General features: G+C 45.5%; 1 protein-coding gene across 1 annotated transcript in view; it reads right to left on the reverse strand.

Moving 5' to 3' along the window:
* TTLL11 (tubulin tyrosine ligase like 11) overlaps positions 1-20,798 on the reverse strand; it is a 227,017-nt gene that overhangs the window by 205,904 nt on the left and 315 nt on the right. Inside the window, exon 2 of the mRNA XM_034663724.1 lies at positions 20,513-20,795. Within this exon, the coding sequence (XP_034519615.1) occupies positions 20,513-20,795 (283 nt within the window). The remainder of the gene's footprint in view (positions 1-20,512; positions 20,796-20,798) is intronic.

Here is a 20,798-nt window from a genome sequence, read left to right on the forward strand (position 1 = left end):
GGGTGAGAGCCCCCTGCTGGATGGCCCCAGAGAAGACCCAGAGGCATGATCCCCAGATAAAATCCTCCTTTCCTGCCAAGAGACAGGAGGACAGAGAGGAGAGCTAGCGGGCTGGACTCGCTCCCTCGCTAATGTGTCTCTCCGCCCCTCTGCAGCCAGCACGGCACACTCTCCCACTCTTTCAGGTCACAAGCCCCCCTGGACACCTGCTGTAGGCCAAACACTAGACACACACATACACACACACACACCCCACTACCTCTGTCCTCAAAGTGCTCAGAGTTAAGTGTCCATAAACAAATCATTATCCGCATGAAAAGCAATATATACAGAGGAATCCACCTGGTGCTAAGAAGACACAGAGGAAGCAGCAGCTGCTTCCGCAGGGACGGTGGGGCTCATGGCAGAGCTCACGATTGGCTGGATATTGAAGTGGGGCTCCAAGGTCAGCAGGCAGGGAATGGGGGGAACCAAAGCTATTCCAGCCCAAGAGGTCAGGGGAAGCAAGGGTGGCGGCACCTGCCTAACCTGGGCTGTTAGGGTAGAGCACAGCTGGCGTGGGAAAGTAGGGAGGAAGTCTGGCAGGGGTGAGGCTAGCAGGCTAGCAGGAGGAGATTTTAAGGGCCTTAAATGCTTTGTCAGGGTGTGAGTAGGGATTTTGAGTGTGAGAACATCCACCCCACAGCCTGTCACCACCAGAGGGACCTCATCCTTTGGCTTTTGCTTCCAAAATCTCCTCTTAAATGTGGCCCCCAGGAAGAAAGCACAATGAATCCGCCATCTACTTGCTCATTACTAACCAGGAAAGATCTCGGGATGGAGTCAAAATCATCTTCAGGGAGAGCCAGACAAGTGTCCCTGAGGGGCAGAGGAGAGGAGACAGGATAGACGGAAGGGGAAGCAGCCAGACGGTGGGAGCAAGGTGGGCAACACTGGGCACACGCAGCCTGCAGCCCGGAGCCTGGCGGAGGGGCAAACAGACAGGGTCCTGCCCTCGGGGAGGGTACGGTCGGGGCTGGCACAGGTTGCTGACCTCCACACCATTCATCCTTTGCACAAAACTCAATCCCTGCATGTCTGGTGGAGAGAAAAGACTGCAGAGGGGAGGCAGCCCGGTGCAGAGGAAGGAGTGGGCAGCACAAGGTCAGGCCCAGGGTTAAGATTCTGGTTCTAGGGGCGCCTGGGTGGCACAGCGGTTAAGCGTCTGCCTTCGGCTCAGGGCGCGATCCCAGCGTTATGGGATCGAGCCCCACGTCAGGCTCCTCTGCTATGAGCCTGCTTCTTCCTCTCCCACTCCCCCCTGCTTGTGTTCCCTCTCTCGCTGGCTGTCTCTATCTCTGTCGAATAAATAATAAAATCTTTAAAAAAAAAAAAAAAGATTCCGGTTCTACCTCTCCGTGGCTGGTGTCCCCTCCAAGCCCTTTCCTTCCTCGCCTACCAAACGCACAGCATCGTCTCTACTGGGCAGCGGTGCCCATGCCCGAGCTTCTAACCAGAGTCTGGCTCAGGGAGGACCGGACCCTGGAGGTCGTTTGTTCCCTTCCTTTTCCCCTCAGGAGGAGGGCCATGTGTGTGAATAGCCTCTTTATTCTTTTATTTCCACATGGTCTGAATTTAACTCTGCGTCTTCCTCCTCAATGAGGTTGAAATATATCATTGGTTACTTAATGGCCCTTCAAGCACTGAAGCCTTTATTAAATAGGAGCGTGATACCCATGTGATGACAGTGCCGGGGGCCCACAAATCTCTCCCCACTGCTTTGGTGAAGACAGCTTCCCGCCGCCCCCTGGGCCGCCGGCTCCTTCTGCCTGGAAGGAGACTCAGGGAAGGGGGCACCCCTGCCTGGAGGGCTCCAGGAGCTGGAAGGCGGAGGCCCCTCCCCCACCAGAAAGGAAGACAGTGGTCCCTGAGGCGAAGAGACACCAGGGAGCCAATTCGCCCCTGGCACGGCACCCACCGCACCACGGGACAGATGGCGGACAGTGCACCTGACTTGGCACAGACAAAGACCTGGGTTTGAGTCCTTTGGCCAGCCCAGCCTCGGTTACCTCATCTGTAAAGTAGAAGGCATAAAGGCCCCTTGTCTCAGAGGGTGGCTGGGCAGCTCCTTAAAGTGACAGCAGTAACTCTGCCGCCCTGCAGCAAGGAGGCCTGTGGTCCTACCCTGCTGGTTTCTGCAGGTTGACTGGGTCACAAAGTGCCATCTCCGAGCACTTGCCACATGCCAGAAACCCACCAGGAAGTCACTCTCCCTGCCCTCAAGGAGGCTTTCCCTACTTCCAGTTCACCCCCAAAGGCTTCATACACCTGCATACCACAACCAGAGGGGTCTTTCCAACATACAGAGGTGATTTCTGTCACACACACACACACACACACACGTTTACAACTTCCCAGGGGTTCCGCAGAGCTCTCAGTTTGCAGTTAGGACCTTCATGTCTTGGCCTCTGCCTACCTCTCAGGTGGGTGGCATCATCCCTCACTGTCCCTCCCACAAATTCTGTGTCCCAGCTGCAGGACAAGGTTTGCAGTCCCCCCAAGTTCCCTGTGTTCCAGCTTGCCACCCTGTTACTGGGCTTGCTGAGCCGAGTCTGAATACGGGAACGCTTGCTCAGCCCTCTCCTCCTTTCAGACTCAGCGCGAGGCTCCCTGCTTAGGATGCTTCACTGAGCCCTGCATCTGAGTCCTTCACCACTGCTCTTCCTCCTCCATGGAGCTGTAATAACTAGAGAGTGAGCTCCCTGCGGGGAGGGGCCCCCAAGGGGTCGTCTCCTTGTTTGCCTAGTGCTCAGTGGAGTCCATGGTGCAAAATAAGGGCTCAGGAAATGTCTGAGGAATGAATGAAAAACTCATTTCAGCCTAGGTGAACTGGAAATCTGATGGGGAAAGGAGAAAATTAAACAAGCTGTAACAATGAAGTTGACTAGTGCTATGATAAAAGAGGCCTGAAGACAGAGGAGGACGGACGTAGGCCCGAGGAGAGAAGATCAACACAGACTAGCAAAAATAGCAACACCTCACCAATCTGGAACTCCGCTAACTCACTTATCCAGAAAGTAGTGGGAACCCAGAAAGAAGGATTAGAGGCTACATAACAGCCAAAATATGTCAAAAAGACTGACTCCTACTTCCCTGAGTGCCTCTGACACACATGAGTCTTTGCCAAAACCTGCAGGTTGACCTCATTTCCCCCCACCTCTGCCCCCACCACATTTCCTACAAAACTTCTAATAGAACCCTGCGCATCTCACATTGGACTCATCAGCTATGTCTTCTCCCCCGAGACTGGGGCCTCCAAGGCCACCACGTGTGGCTTTTTTTAGGTCATGCACAAGGGGGCCATGATGTTGGTCACATGCAGGCATCGTTCATGTTTTGAACACTTTCCATACATTTATAATCCATATATTTATATTTTTTTACTCTATAACAAATGAATTATTCATAAAATATTAGTTATTATATAATATTTACATATTATCATAGGAAAAGGACTTATTGATTTAAACAAGGAATTCAAAAATATTCTGGCTCAGGAAACAAGCATCAGATGATTTTATTTGACAATTTTATATTTATGACGAGAATCTTCTGGCAAATGGTACTCAAGTAAGTGTCTTGTTTTAACAAGAAAATATGTATTGTTCCCCTTTGACAAACTGGATTATCAAAAGACTGTTGATCTCTCTTTTTTTTAATTTTATTTATTTATTTATTTATTTACTTATTTATTTGACAGAGAGAGAACACGAGTAGGGGGAGTGGCAGAGGGAGAGGGAGAAGTAGGTTCTCGCTGAGCAGGGAGCCCACCAAGCAGCTTGATCCCAGGACCCTGGGATCATGACCTGAGTCAAAGGCAGACGCTTAACTGACGGAGCGACTCAAGTGCCCCAAAAGACTGTTGATCTAATAACATCTAAAATAGACTGTGTTTCTAAATTAGATCTGCTTTTACATTGGATGTACAATTGGTGAGTACTTTTCATTTTTTTGAAAAACTCCTCATTGGTATTAATGCACTAGTTAAATCACAGTGCAGTTCAATTCAGCTGTTTGCTTCTTGTGCCAGAATATTTTTGAATTTTAAGTTAAATCAACAAGTATTTCATTACAATGCTGTGTAAATATTATCTAATAACTAATTTTCATGTATCATCAATAATCCATTTGCTGTAACAAATTCATCATTGAGATGTAAATAATATATTGACTCATCTAATATTTTCTTCCTTGAGGAGGGGTACCTTGTTCTCATTCACACAAAAGGATGGTATGGCCAGTAGTGGCCCTGGTTCAAGGGCAGGGATGGTGTCTACTTGTGTCTTTTTTTTTTCAAGAGCGAGAGACAGCGCGCAAGCAGGGGCGGGGGGCAAGGGGCAGAGGGAGAGGAAGAGAATCTTAAGCAGATTCCATGCCAAGGGAGGGGCCCACATGGGCCCGATCTCACAACCGAGAGCATGACGTGAGCCAAATCAAGAGTCTGATGCTCAGCCAATTAAGCCAGCCAGGCACCCCCCATTTTTTTTTAAGTAGGCTCCACACCCAGCATGGAGCCCAAAAGAGGGCTTGAACTCACGATCCTGAGATCAAGACCTGAGCTGAGATCAAGAGTCGGACACTTAACTGACTAAGCCACCCAGGTACCCCTAATTGTGTCTCTGTTGCCATTGCCTTGAACGAGGCTTGGGGCACAGTGGACATACAACATATATTTGAATGAATAATGGAGAACTTCAAGGCCTCAGGGTTTAAAATCATATATGTATGCTCTATTTCACTGTACTTCCTAGAAATACTTCTGCACATTCTAATGGAATAGTATTGCATAAACTCTTGAACAACCCTCCTTGGTGACCAGCTGAAGCTTATTCAACTGTCACCCAGCGGGGACCATTCCCCTCTCCCTTTGTTCTCTAGACACAGAGTACTTTTTCTGAGAAGCCTTAAGAGTAAGAAGTTTTCACAGCTATCACATACCATTAAAGGAACATCTTTGCAACCTGCCTAGACAGTCATAAAGTTTAGTAATTTCTGAGAAAGTGTCATAAAATCCAGTAAGAGGGCAAGGCTTTGAGTGAGTAGTTTCAAATAGAGCCCGAGGTTCCTTAAGAAAGAACAAGTGCACAGGCTAAAGAAAGCTATGTTATCATGGAAAGTAAACCCAGCCAAAACCGAAGACTTGCAGGGGCTTACAAACAGCTGGTTCTCTATTTCTGGCTTGAGCTCTGCGATGCCAGAGACAGGATGAGTTCACTGCCTGGAATCCCTTTATGTCATTTCCCTTTAAAGAAAATAGTCACTTTGAAGGTAGTCCAAAAACACAACACTAGAACCATTACTGATTACACAGTTCAATTCAATTAGCATTTGCTGAATGCCTTCTCTGTGCCAGGCACTGAAGAACTCAAAGACGAATAAGACAAGCTTCCTGCTACTGGATATCCACAGTCTAGGGGGAGAGACAGACCATCTCAACAGTCTTGCCCACCCAGCCCCATCCTGTCCCAGGCAGCACCATCTCTCCCGAGGTATAAGACAGCATCCTAACTTGCCTCTGCCTCTACTCTGGAGCTCCAATCCATTCCCCAGAGGGATATTTTTCAAAAGGCAGGTAGAAACCACCGTTCCCCCTGTACACAGGGAATGGTCTGTCCCCACAGTGCCTGCTGGCAAGGCAAGCATCAGATTAGAAGCTCCCATATCAAGCCAGGCCCTATTTGAGGCCACATCCTCACTGGGTGAACCAGAAGAAAGCCTTGTCTTGGGTGTTGGCTCAGGTAAGGGGAAAAGAGCGTCCCCTTGGAATGCCTAACCATACACATGCAAGTCTGGAGTCAAAATTTATATTACGCCTATAATCTTAAAAGTCTAAGATCAAAAATTTAGTTTTCAGTCTTCTAGGTTAGTAGAGCCCTCTGAGCCACTGGCACAAGATGAAAATCCTCACTTTAAACTCAGGTCTCAGACAATTATCAGAGACTAAAGTTCCAAGGAACGTGAGCTCACTGTCAAAAAAGAAAGGTCTAGAAATATCTAAATCGGAATCCCAGAAAGAGAGAAGCAAAACAATGGGTAAGAGAACACAGATGAGAATTTTCCAGAATTGATAAAAGACAGCAAACCTCAGAGACAAGAGTCCCAACAAATCTCAAGCAGAATAAATAGAAAGAAATCCTCACCCAGGAAATCATAATGACACAGACAACATTGAAGACAAAGAGAAGATTTTAAAAGCAGCCAGAAGGAAAAAGACACTTCGCAAGCAAAAGAAAAAAGTCACCTGAGAACTGACCTCTCAGTAGCAAAAATAGAAGTGAGTAAACAGTGGCATATTCTCAAAGTGCTGAGATCACACAATATCAACTTAGCACTGTACATCCAGCAACACTCTTTCAAGAATGAACGTAAAAGGAAGGTAATTTTGGACAAACAGAAACAGATAGTTTATTACAAATAGCCCCTCACCAAAGGAACTTCTAAGAGATTACTTCCAGAAGGGAGAAAATGGTCCCAGAAGGAAGGTCCAAGTTGTAAAGTGGAATAATAAACAAAGCAAATGGTAAACGTAGGCAAATCTAAAATACACCAAGGCTTTGTAAAAACTAATAATAATGTCTAATTTGTAAAGTTCAAAAAAAGGATAAGGTAAGAGAGAAGTAATATATTGGACAACAAAAGTATGTAAGTCAGGAGGGATGCAACCAAAACGAAATATCCTAAGATCCTTGTGTTGCTACGAGGAGAGGAAAGATACTAACTTTAGACTTTGTGAAGTTAGTTATACACATATTAAATTCTCTAGGGTAACCCCTAGAAGAATAAAAATAGGATGTATAATTTCCAGACCAGTACAGGGGGAAATGGGAAATGGAAAAGTCAATTCAAAAATATATGAAATCCATAATCATAGAGGGAAACACTAACATAACTCTTCAGTGGTCAGACAAAAATATCAGGGCTATAAAATTTGTATAATGCAATCCACAAGCTAATCTGACATATATATATACATATATATATATATATATATATGTATGTATGTAAAATACTGCATTCAGTAAGTAGAGGATACACATTCTTTTAAAAAAACAAATAGAACATGACCATTTATTAGGCTATAAAGCCAAAAATTGGAAAACCGAGAAATGCAAGTAAGGACCGAGAACAAGAGAAAGAGAGGAAAGAAAGAACATCCTTTAACCACAATGCTATTAAGATAGAAATTAACAATAGGGGCGCCTGGGTAGCGCAGTCGTTAAGCGTCTGCCTTCGGCTCAGGGCGTGATCCCGGCGGTCTGCCTTCGGCTCAGGGCGTGATCCCGGCGTTGTGGGATCGAGCCCCACATCAGGCTCCTCCGCTATGAGCCTGCTTCTTCCTCTCCCACTCCCCCTGCTTGTGTTCCCTCTCTCGCTGGCTGTATCTCTCTCTGTCAAATAAATAAAATAAAATAAATCTTTAAAAAAAAAAGAAATTAACAATAAAAAGATAAGCAGAAATAATCCCATATGTTTAGAAACCCTTAAAAAACCACGAAGCTAAATAACTCACAGGCCAAAGAAAAAATCTTCACGAAAATTGCACTAAAAGGTGATTTTTTTTAAAATGCTACATGGCAAAACTGTGGGTGCAGCCAAAGCAGTCCTTAGAGGCAAGTTTGTACTTTTTTTTTTTTTTAAGTAAACTCTCTGCCCAACATGGGGCTTGAACTCATGCCCCCAAGATCAAGAGTCTCATGCTCTACTGACTGAGCCAGCCAGGTGCCCCAAGTCTGTAGTCTTGAATGTTTTATTAGAAAAGATGATAAGCTAAGCATTCAACTTAATGTCAGAAACAGAACAACATAATAAGCCTCAAAAGTAGAAGAAAGGAAATCATAAAGAGCAGAAAGCCATGAAATAGAAAACAAAAATAGAATGGAGATGATCAATAAACCAAAAGTTGCTTCTTTGGAAAAACTAATCAAATTGAGATCCGTATAAAGTACCATAAGTGACTAAGCAAGGGTACTTAGCCTAGCCTGGGGTGTGTGGGAGTGGAGGGGGTCAGAAAGACTTATGGAAAAGAGGAGGCATGAGCTGATCCTTGAAGGATGTGTAAGAGTTAGCCAAAGAAAGGAAGGGAACATTCTAAGGAACAGGGAAAATATGACCAAGGTAAAGGGGAATGGCACAGCATGAAGGCTTAAGAGAACTGCACATAGTGCGGTGTTAGTAGTGGATAAAGCTCAAGCCCTGAAATATGTGAAGGAAGTCTAGAGAAGCTTAGGGCTCAGATATTAATAAAAAATACTCAACTGAGTCTTTACCGTACACCCAGTACCATAGACTAAATACATGATTATATTTTTTAAAGCTGGCAACAGACAACTCCATGAGGTACAATTGTATGATGCCCATTCTTTAAATAAAGAAACTGAGATTCAGAGCAAAATTTCCCCATGGTTACATAGTGAGTTATTTCAAACCCATATCTGCATGGTTCCAAAGTCCATGTTACACTACATCTCAGATCATGGAAGTTTTCCTCCTCACCTTTTATAAGGAGCCTGAACTTTATTCTTGAGGCAAATATTCAAATTTATCCCACCGAAACCAAAACTCACTCTTACGGTGAAAGTCTGGAATGGTGTTACAGCCACCACGGCTCTGCCACCAGGATAGAGTCCACTTCGGACAGGTGTCCAAAGAGTCGATGGACCAGTCACAGGCCATATTGCAATGCAGAGCGATCACAGGAGGCACTGGGCTGATGTGAGTTCCTGAGGCATATTTACAATTACGACCTGGGAGGCAAGTACTGTTCAATGACGAGAACTGGATAAGCACACGGCACTTTTTCAACACCTTTATTGAAATACAATTCACATACCACATAATTCACCTATGTCAAGGGTACAGTTCAACAGTGTTTAGCACAGTCATGGAGTTGTGCGACCATCAGCACAACCGATATTAAGACATTTTCATCACCCCCAAAGAGAAATCCTATGCTAGCAGTTCGCGCCCAGCTTCCCCAACAAAAGCCTCCCCCACCCTAGGCAACCACTAACCTACTTTCTCTGTACAGGTTTCTCTATTCTGAGCGTTTCATATAAATGGAAACACACTGTGTGCGGTCTCTGTGGCTGGCTTCTTTCACGTAAGATGTTTTCAAGACTCATCCGTGTTGTGGCAGGTATCCGTGCATTCCTTTAATGGCCAAATAATATTCCATCGCATGGATAGACCATGTTTTGTTTACCTGTCAGCTCATAGATACTTGGTTGCTTCCACTTTTTGCCTATTGTGAATAATGCTACCGTGAACATTGGCATACGTGCTTTCTAGTGAACATACATGTTCATTTCTCTCGGGTATATACCTAGGAGTAAACAGCTGGGATGTAGCAGTTCCATGTTTACCATTTGGAGGACCTGCCACACCGTTTTTCAAACGGCATTTTACATTCCCACCAAGACTGTATGAGGGCTCCAATTTCTCCATAGCCTCGCCAACACTTATGATTTGCCTTTTTAGACATCCTAGTAGGTACAAAGTGGTATTTCACCATGGTTTTGATTTTCATTCCCCTAATGGCTAGTGATGGCTGTGACATTTATACAACCTTTAATGTGTCCTTTTTTTTCCACACCAGAGATATTTTGACAAAACCCAAGAGATAAAGAAATAACTTGTTGGAACTTTCCACAGCTTCATTGCCTAACTGTATGCAAAACGCTTAAACCTTAGCCCATGGGAAGAAGATCCAGGAGCTAGATGTGGTGGGGGGGGGGCGGTCAAGGGTAGAGAGAAAGTCCAGCATGTCCACTGAGCACATTATCTGAAAATTTTAAAATTGGCTTTATATTCTAATGTGGCTATTTCAATTTAGACATAATAGCTACACAAAAACAGCCATATCGAAATGCCCTGCTTTGAACTAGGAATAATTATCAGAACTAGATTTGGCGAAGACAGGGGAAAGATTCTCCTAGTTCACTCTCTTCTCCAATATTTGTCATTACATCTTTCAAAAGCAGAAACTTGGAGGAACTCTCATATGCTGTTGAGTAGAAACCGCTACAATTCTTGGAAAGCAAATTAGTGATACGTTCCAGAAGCCTGAAAATATACATGTCCTTTCACCCAAATATTTCATTTCTGCAAAGTTTATTTTAAGAAAGTAATTTAAAATGTAGGGGAAAAGGACTCCAGAAATTTTTTTCACAGAGGAATCAGTCTAAACATTTACTAACATGAAAATAAATAAATAAATTTCACTCAGTGAGATTTTTTTTAACCATTAAGATAACATTTCTGAAAGTTTTTATAGAATAGGAAAATGTCTAAAAAAATTCCCAGCATCTGGTTCTAAGCTGTATGTGTTAGGGTATAACACCTCCGAAGGCCGAGAGAGCTGACACGGAACCAAGACTTACTAGGTAGTGGCTTTGGCATGCAGGTTATATGTTATTAAACATATGTTATTAAAATGGAACAACCACCCAATGAGACAAGCATGATGCCCCATGTGTCAGAACTAATAAATGGGGCGGGGGGAGTCCAAACCCAAATCTAACCCCATACCATACTGACCACTACCAAGCAGAAACAATGAAGTCTACTATACTCACTGCACAAAGTTCAAGTCAATTAGATGAATGTATGTAAAAGTTCTACATAAAACATCTAGCTCTGGGGTGCCTGGGCGGCTCAGTTGGTTTGGGCTCAGGTCGTGATCTCAGGGTCCTGAGATTGAGCCCTGTGTCAGGCTCTGCGCTGGGCGTGGAGTCTGCTTAAGATTCTCTCTCTCCCTCTGTCCCTTCCCTCTCTAAGAAAAAAGAAAAAAAACCCATCTAGCTCCATAGAAATATAAGACCCTAAGGTTCTCCACACAGCCTGTGAATCCATTAGAAGTTTAACAGCATCTGAAGATAGAATTGTGTGTGTTTTATACCCTCTTGAGCCAACAAGTCAACAGTTTAAGTAAGGACTGCTCTTAGTGAACAGGAATGAAAAAATTTTTAATTAGAATAAGGTAGATTATGCAAGGCAAATGATTATCTATTATATGTTTAAATAATCAACAGGGGAAAGGCTTACAATGCATATGAGACAAAAAGTAATTATCTATAATATTTATAAACCAAGAAGAAAAACATCAACATAAGCAAAATATAAACATAAACAACCCAAAAGATAAATGAACAAAGAATCCATTTAGGCATTCCACAGAGGAAGTAGGTACAAAGGCCTAGTAAGTCTACAGAAAGCCCGACCTCACTGACAAGCAGAGAAATGTAAATCAGAAGGACACATTTTTACCTATCGGTTGGGCAAAGGTAGAGAAGATTAATAGGAGACGGCACTGCAGAGGAGAGGAGAAGACAGGCTCTCTCAACATTGCTGGTGGCATCTGATGGTGGCCAGCAGAACACAAAGTGCGTATACCGTCTGACCCAACGATTCCTAGGAATTTATCCTACAGAAGTATTTGTACAAATAAACACTTACTGTCTGAACAACAATGTCCACCGTGTCTTTCTTTGTAATTGCAAGGAGGACGTGTGGAAACAATATCCATCAATAAATTTTATGAGGGCATACCCATAAAGTAGATAAGTAGATTGTTATTGACATGAAATGAACCTATACTTACTAGCAGAGAAAGATGTCCCTGCTAAAAAAGCAGCTGCCGAACACTACACGTATTGTTGAACGGCAGCACTTAAAATCACGTAGGTTTGTATTTATACCCTCTACACGAATCTCGGGCATCTCCACATATGATTCATAGTGCGGTGGTCGTCAGCACCCTTTGCCGGGTATTCTGATTATCCCCTTGATACCCGCGTGGTAGGACCACACATCCCCAAGCCCTGTGAGGTCAGCCATGCCATGTAACGCTTTGGTGAATGAAATGTGAGCACAGTCACTTCTGGGTAGAAGTCTTAAAAGTCAGTGCCCAACATGCCCATTCCCTTCCCCTCAGCGACTCAGTGGAGAAGGTGTTGAGCTGGAAGCATGGGTCTCTGGATAATCAAAATGCTGAGCACCCCCATCCCTCCCTCCCCACCAACCCGCACTGAATCCCTGAGTATGAGCAAGAAATCAACTTTTTGTTGTTATTAAGCCCCTGATATATTGTGGTTGCTTGTTACTAGAGCACAATTTAGTTATCCAGACACGTTCAGGAATAAGAAAAAATTCTGGAAAGATACATACCAAACTGTAACAGTGGTGTTGCCTCTTAAGGAGAAGAGTTAGAAAGGAAGGGGATGGGGTGAGGAGTGGGGGTTTAGGGGGCTTATTTTATATACTTGGGGACTGTATACATTTTGTATAAGCACATATTGCTTTTGGAAATTGAATGAATTTATTTATAAATAACCTAAGATGTCCAGAAAATTTACCATTGTTGCTTTTTTAGATTCCAATAAACCACAGTGCTGACACAAAGAGAAATAAAATTCCCCTATAAGCATAAAGAACAAAATAGGAAAACTGTCCTTCATAAGAGTTCTAGGCAGATGGACAGAATGGAAAAGTAACATTCTACGGAATCGGGAAAATGGGCACAGGAGAAAAACTGCCCTATTCTTCCAGCCCCATGAAGAAAGAGGAGGTTTATTCGGATGACAGAGAAGCAGATGGGGATAGAGAAAGAGTTGTCAGAACTGCCTGCTAGGGCTTACAAAGGCATTTATAACAATTACTAGATAATGGTTCAAACACACCCAGGGAAACAAACACGCATGCAAATGGCAGGCGAGGCAGCTGTTACAGCCAAGACACAACGATGTGACGATGTGACGTGAAAGGAGAGGTATTAGTCCATCTGGAATAGAGAAACATGATTACTGTTCTCTCCAGCAAAACACTGATCTTTGCAGAGGAATCTCAGGGACGTAACTTGGCTGCAGGGGAACAACCACAGGAAGGGAGGAGTTCAAAACAAATGAAAGGACAAGCAAGGTTATTTGCCTGTTCACACCATCATGTTTCTGTTATAAAACTTAATGGAGATGTCACAGAAATTCATTGGAGGGAAAGCCCAACAGGTATTCCGACTGGAAACACAGGCACTTTAAAGATTTCCTGATTTAACCCTCCAAACAACCCTGCCAAGTATGTGATGTTCATTCCTAGAGATGAGAAACCTTTGGCTCAGAGAGGTAAAGCAAGTCGTCCAGGGTCACAGAGCCAAGATTCAAACCCATGTCTCGCTATGGTCTTTCCAGAGTCACTGGGGAGGACTGTAGGGATGACAGTAAAGAATAAAGAAATCAGCCCAGGAAATCCGCATCTCGTCCACACAGCTAATGGGTATAGTCACAGACACAACCTCAATCCTCCCTGTGAAGTCAAATAGCTGCAGTAAGTTTCCCACGGTCATGTACCTGATGATTAATACACCAACGTGTGAGGAAAGGCACCAGGTTCAAACAGCGGCTTTAAGTTTTTCAATTAAATTCACAGAACCTTAAAAGTATAATTGGTTCAAAAAGTTTAAGTCCATGTTATTTTAAACATTTTAAACCTAGGCTACATCACGTTGACATTCATTTAAAATGTAACTGTCCTGGGGCACTTGGGTGGCTCAGTCGGTGAAGCGTCTGCCTTTGGCTCAGGTCATGATTCCAGCGTCCTTGGATCAAGCCCCACATAGGGCTCCCTGCCCAGCAGGGAGCCTGCTTCTCCCTCCCCCTGCTCTTGCGTTCTTGCTCTCTTGCGCTCTCTTGCTCTCTCTCTCTCTCTCTCTCCTTCTCAAATAAATAAATAAAATCTTTAAAAAATTAAAAAATAAATAAAATAAAATGTAACTGTCCCTCCTCCACAGAGAGCTGTGTGTGTTTTTGGTATTTGCTGCATCCCAAGAGCCCAAATATAGTCTGGCACAGAGTAGGTCTCAAAATATTTATGAAATGATTCCAATGAGCTGGTCATAGAAATTGTGGTTAACCAGTAACCTTTACATGCAGACTAAATTCTATAATCATTTTTTCTAGTTTTTACAAAGTAGATCAAATAACCAATGTCTGTAATTGCTCAAAGGAAGAAAAACGGCTAACATTTACTAACTACGGACAGTGTGTCAAGCATTGGGTTAAGGCATTTACATACACTCCCTTATTTAATCTCACAAAAATTGTGCAAGGTAGGTGTCACTTGACTTGTTACAGGTCAAGAAACTGAGGCTCAGATTCTATATTTAGTACACGATCGGCTGGGTCACACAAGTCATCGGTAGCGAGGATTTTCACTCACTGCCTGAATTCAAAGGCCGTGCTCGCTCCAGCACACAACGCTCTCCCCCTAGAGACGGCACATAAAGAGTGGGCAGTTACTATTCTAATATGTTCTTTTCAAAGAATAGATTTAGGGGCGCCCGGGTGGCACAGCGGTTAAGCGTCTGCCTTCGGCTCAGGGCGTGATCCTGGCGTTATGGGATCGAGCCCCACATCAGGCTCCTCTGCTATGAGCCTGCTTCTTCCTCTCCCTCTCCCCCCTGCTTGTGTTCCCTCTCTCGCTGGCTGTCTCTATCTCTGTCGAATAAATAAATAAAATCTTTAAAAAAAAATTATTAAAAAAAACAAAGAATAGATTTAAAAGAGAAATGAAATGTATGGCTGAATTTTTGCATTCAACTTCTGCTGGTACAAACCCAGAATCGAGAAGGCTACCAAAATTGAGGCTATTTACCATAGAGGGTATGTTTACATAACATGGGAAACAGCTCTAGCAATTATCGGCTAAACACCAAAATTTTAATTTGTACTAGCCATTGAACTTGAATATGAGCCCCTGGAACTTGTTTTTTAAAGACTGTTGGAGGTGTTAGTGTGGGTTTGTGAAGCTACTGCACATACCATGTTGTTCAAACAACGGCGGTAGGGAATTGTGATTTTTATGGCAATGACAGCCTCCACTGCAAAGGAAAAGTTCTGGTGGACTAGGCATTAAAATAGCATGTCTGCTGAAAGGAGAGCATTTGATGGAGTGGGATATAAACCGTTCTTACATATAATGCTGTTTTCAAAAAACGAAATGTAAACTGCAATGACTATCATTGAGAAGAGAAAGGGAGGCGAGATTAAACTACCCAATTTTTCCCTTTGTCCTCCACCTTCTTCCAGAAGGAATGAGATGCAGCGATTCACAGAGCAGATCACATTCCATCGAGGAGCAAGGCAACTCAGCTCGGCAAATGGCACCCGAACTGCTTCTCCTCTGTGGGCAGCAACAAGATAGGAATTGGAAGGTGCAGGCACCAAATGCCCCCCCGGCCAGGCGGGATATATTTCACCATGTTTTATTTTAAGTCCTATTTGCAATATCGCTCTCCTGGTTCTGAGCGACTCCACTGTCATTTGAGAGTTATGAGTCAGACAAATGGGAGGGTTAACGAGTGGAGAATTATAAAACACACCAACAAGTGTGCTTTGGAACAAGACAGACCACTATTTGAACCCTGACTCTCCCCCTTACTTGCTGTGCCCACCTCAGTGTCTTTAAGCATTATCTGGGACTAATAATAATAATAGAGTAACTCCTGGCAGGGTGGATTTTAGCAAAGGATTAGCAAAGAAGACAGTGTAGGGTTGCACACTGGTTCCAGACACAGCCCCTGGGTGGTTTCACCAATTGTTACCTGTGGCCTTGGACTAGTCCTGCACCAACCTCTCCCTAAGCCTCAGTTTCCCCATCTGTAATTTGGAAATGATAATAGGATCTACTTCAGGGGTTGCTGTAAGGATTACATAAAACAATCCATAGTAAATGTCTGATATAATTTTTAATGAGCCTAAAACACTTAGTACAATGCCTGGCACTTAACAGATAATTAATAAACAGGAACTAATATTATATAAGTTATAAATAGGACAATATAACAAGTGTAGGCATAGTCTAAAGAAGGGTGGACAGAGTTCAGAAAACAACCCATAATTTGGAGTCTCTGAAACAAAGAGCTCACACTTAATAGATCTTGGGACAGGGGCTTATGCAAGCTAGTATCAACAAAGGTCCTTCTATGGAACTCTCAGCGCCCTCGTTCATGTGAGCCAGCTGGTGGCCATGGCACCACTGTGCACGTATACACAACCTATATCTCCAAGGAGGGCAGCTCATAACAATCGTGGCATCTGTTCTCCTTGGTGTCTTTTCCCTAAGGTTTCTTTACTGATGGTGTCAAAACCGCAAACGAATACACAGGGGATGGAGAGAGAGACTCATGCAAGTGGAGGAAGCCCATACAAGTCCATAAACATTCACTGGGCATCTACTCTGGGCCAGGAACCATCCCTCTCTTTCATTCTGCAACTTCAACAGTGACTCCACAAACCTGATTTTGCTATCCTAAAATAAACTTTCGCCTTATCCATTAAGTTCACGAGCCGACATCTGTGAATTTTCCTTTGAGAGGCAAAATCAACGTCGTAGACACGGTTGGATTAGACCTGACCAGAGTGGATAGAACGGAAAACAGAATCATCAGAGACTTGGCGTGGTTCACCTGGGGCTGAGAGAGTGGGCAAGAGAGGCTGAGGCTATATATGGCGAGATCCTGTAATCACATCAGGCAGAAGCTCAAACTTCTTGGCGTGGCCTCCAACGTCCTCCGTGATCTGGCCCCTTCACCATCTCTTCTGCTCTCCCACACGCTCCCTATGTTGCCATCATCCCATTCTGCACACAAAAGCTGATCCATGCTCCCTGCCTTTGTTCCTACCCTGTATGGAATGGCCTTCACCCATTCAACGCCCAGGCTGGACTGCCATTGTGCGCACGACTGTCCCTCACAGTGGGGGCTGCTGGAGGGCAAGGAGTGAATCCCAGTCACACCTAGATCTATAACTCCAACCCAGGGTCTGCAGGTAGAGATCCAGTAGGAAACAGTGAGAAGAGCCCAAACTGAAGGCTGGTTTCAAATGGGGGGTCTGTTTCAAATGCTAGCTCCGCCACTAATCAGCCATATGACCTTGGATAAGTTAACCTCTGTGTACTTCAATTTCCTCTTCCGAAAAATGGAGACAATGAGGCACTTCAATGGGTTGTTGGGAAAATCAAATCACTGTAGATACGTAAAGCACTTAGAAGAGTACCTGGCGCAGGGGAAGAGTTATGTAAGTCATCACAGTTGCTGACATTCACGATCACTGTTGTTAAATGTACGTGTAATACAGAAAAGTGAAGGAGGAAGGGAGTCCATGTCCTGAAACGGAGCAAATGTTGAATTCGCACACTGGCTACGCGCTGCCCCTCACTATGCACTCACAAAGGAAACACTTCTACCCTGGTTGGTGTTCATGACCTTATTCTTAACCTGGGCTACCCGGCCACTCCTGCCAAAGCCGGCCAGCTGGGTACCCCCAAATCCTGCAGCAATAGCACAGCATGACACGCAGGGGACACCACACAATCCCTTGTGTCCCAGCCCCCAGGGGAGATATGCCTGCTCCTTGAACATCAGGGCTGAACGTTACAGATGATCTTGTCCAACCTCACCCCTGTAACAGATGGGGAAACTGAGGCCTGGAGAGGTAGTGTCTGCACTTTGTTAGTACCTGCTTTATATATGTTACTTGTCATACACTCCACTTTATGGTAGATACTAAAAATACCATAATCACAGTTTAAAGCTGGAAGGAACTTAAGGTTTACCCAGTCCAGTACTTTTGAAACTCCACATTCTAGGGTATCAAGATGAAATGTGAGCTCTGTGGCAAGTTTCATCATTCGGTGAATATTTATTGAACACTTACGATGTGCCCTAAGTCAAACACCATTCCTGCCCTCACAGGAGGGCCGGGACCTCACAGACCATAGGGAAGAGTGATATTAAATGAATAATCACGCATCTAATAGTAAAGTCCTATTGTGGTGAGTGAATTTGTTTTAAAACATACCAGAAGGAGCAACTCCACTTACATGCCAATATGCTTTCCAAGCGAGAAGAAAAAGGCAGGGCTGGGGTCGGGGGCGGGGGGGGCAGTTACAGGTACCGCCTGGAAACTGCCCCCTACACTGGGTTCGCCCGTGCAAGGGTCTCATGTAGACTAACATTACCATCATGCGGCTGCCACAGGAGAGCCCGGGAACCACTAAACTAGCCAGCCCAACCTACCCCCATTTGATAGGCAGACGGAGAGGCCTTACGAGTTTAACTCACTTGCCAAACTAGCAGAGCCAATAAACTGAAGAAACTTAAACTCTTGCAGCGGCTCTCACAGCCTTCCAAAAACAAGTTCACATCCCACAGCATGGCCCACGGTCTGACCCCTGCTCACTTCTCCAGCCTCACCTCAGCACCATCCTGCCACGCACTCAGATCCAGCCACACTGAACTACATGCAAAGCCCCAAATGTACCTCCGCTAGGCCCATACTACGCCCCCTACCAGAGATCCAAAGTCGGCAGCCCCTAAACAACTCCCACTCCTTTTCAGCACTCGGAAGTCAGCTTACATCTCTCTCCTCCAGGAAGCTCTTCTTGAGATGGCCTTCCTCTTCTCCCACAGCGCTCACACCTTTATGTAGGGACAGGGAGACACGCATCACATAATGTATTCATCCGTTCAACAAGTATTTATTGAACACCTTCTATGTGCCAAGCACCCGAGGATACAGCAGTAAGTAAAGCCCCTGCCCTCGTGGAGCTTACATTCTAATAAGGGAAACAGGTAATAAACAAACAATACACAACATAGTGTCCAGTAGAGTTTAGTGCTATGAAAAAATTTAAAAAATAAGAGCAAGGGTTGGAGGAGGGATCACAGGGGAAGGCTTCTCTGAAGAGGTGGCATTTGCTCAGAGATCGAAAGTGACAGAGGGAGCCAGGCAAATAACTGGGAAAAGAGCATTTCAGGAAGCAGCAGCAAAGACCCTATAATCACTGCAATAATTTTTTTTTACTTGTGTTTTATCCCTTCTGAACTATAAGGTCCTTGAGGGCAGAGGTTACATCTTAAGCATCCTTGATGCCCAGGGTCCAGCATCCACAGCCAACACTCACAGACTGAGTCCGTGAACCTGGCATGCATGCCTGCTGGTTTCTGAGTCCTGGCTCCATCTCTCAAGATCTAGTCAGCTGCATGTCTCTCTCCCCCACAGGGCTAAGCTAAGCACAGGCCCTCCTTGGGCCAGTCAGGCTTGCCTGGTTCTGTGGTCTGGTTTCAGTCCCTTGATTCTCATTAGGACCATGGCACTGACAAGTCCTCCAAATTTATGTTGCTCTGACCCTCATATCTCTGGCAGACCTGGGATCCTATCCAGAACTGGGAACCCTTCTTCCAGGTTTCCTAGGCATGGAAGTCCTCTTCTGAATCCCAAGCCCCAGGCCTGGAGACCCTGACACCAGGGGAATAGGGAATGCGGAGTCAGACTCCTCCAGTGGCTAACCCCTACCGACCTGGAAGTCTGTCCTGCCTGATTCTTGACTTCCCTCCAAACTACATGACTCCTTCCTGTTGGGACATCAACCTTCTGACCTCAACAGTCCTTTCTACGGCCATCTCTCTGTGTGTTCCAACTTCATAAAACCATTCCTGAATGTCTGCCATTGCCAAAGCACAGAGCTAAGCACCTGAATCTTCATGTTGCCTGCTGCAGAATCCTGTTCCATCAGCAGACCATCCGAGTCTCCCCTAAATCACAATCCCACCACTCCTGGCACCCTGTTAAATAGCCTTAGAAGCTGAAAATAAAGTCAAGTGGCTTTATCCAGTCAGCCAACTCCTTCAGGCACCCCTCTGTGTCACTGGTGCATCGCAGCCCCCGCCAGGTCTAAAATGGGTTCAGGGATGAATAACCCATTCCTTCATTCACCCTTTCACCCACCGCTTACTGACACGCACTATATGCCAAGCCCTAGAATGTAAAGTACAGCTCCTGCGCTGATGATGATGGTGGTGGCAGTAACAATGATGGAGGAAGAGAGAGGGGAACGGGTGGTAAGACGAGTTACCAGTTATTGCACACTTCTGCGATGCTCTAATAGGCAGTGAATCTTCTAATACTAACAAGAGACAAGCATTATTAGCTTCACCTCACAGAAAGGAAACAGGCATAAGAGGTGAAACAACTTGCTCAAAGTCACACAGCGAAGTGGCAGGGTGTGGTGAGACCCTAAGTCTGTCCGCCTCCAAAGTACCAACTGTTCAACTGCCACACAGTAAGTGCTGAATAAAGAGAACTTAGATGAAGAAGTGAAAGAGAGGGTCCCGGGCCCCCAGAACCCAAAGCTGGTGGAGGAGACAGACAGACATATGAGCTAAGATCTGCAATGGAGGGGAGCGCTGATGGTTAGAAGCCAGAACTGTAGGGGAGCCAGGGGAAGGAGTGGCTAACTTGACCTGGAGCGGGCTGAAAGCCTTCCGGAGGAAGTGACTTTAGGAGCCAGGCCTTGAAGGATGAGCACTTGGAGCGTGGCGCTCAGCAGCTCAGCCCTCAGCCCTGGCCTGGGCCGCGCCAGGTCCTCCGAGGTCGAACGGTCCACCCTCCCGCCGTGCCCACGCGGCCGGGCCGGACCTCACCTCCTTCCACTTGAGCTGGCGGATGCTGATCTTCAGGGCGTCCAGGGAGGTCCTGGCCTTGGAGCTGTCCACGGTGACCGGCCTCTGGGAGCAGTACTCGTCCGCCGAGCGGCCGGAGCTCCGCCGGCAGCCCCGGCCCTTGCTCCGGGGCTTCCGGTGGGGGCAGAGGCCCCGAGCCCGCGCCGGCTGCGGCTTGGCCAGGGGCAGCGTGGGCGCCGGCCGCGGGACGACACGGGCGTCCCCCTCCTCGGCCGCGCGGGGCTGAGCCGGGGCCCGCCTTGGGCTG

This window comes from Ailuropoda melanoleuca, chromosome 7, assembly GCF_002007445.2.
Source record: "Ailuropoda melanoleuca isolate Jingjing chromosome 7, ASM200744v2, whole genome shotgun sequence".
NCBI classification, from domain to species: Eukaryota; Metazoa; Chordata; class Mammalia; order Carnivora; family Ursidae; genus Ailuropoda; species Ailuropoda melanoleuca.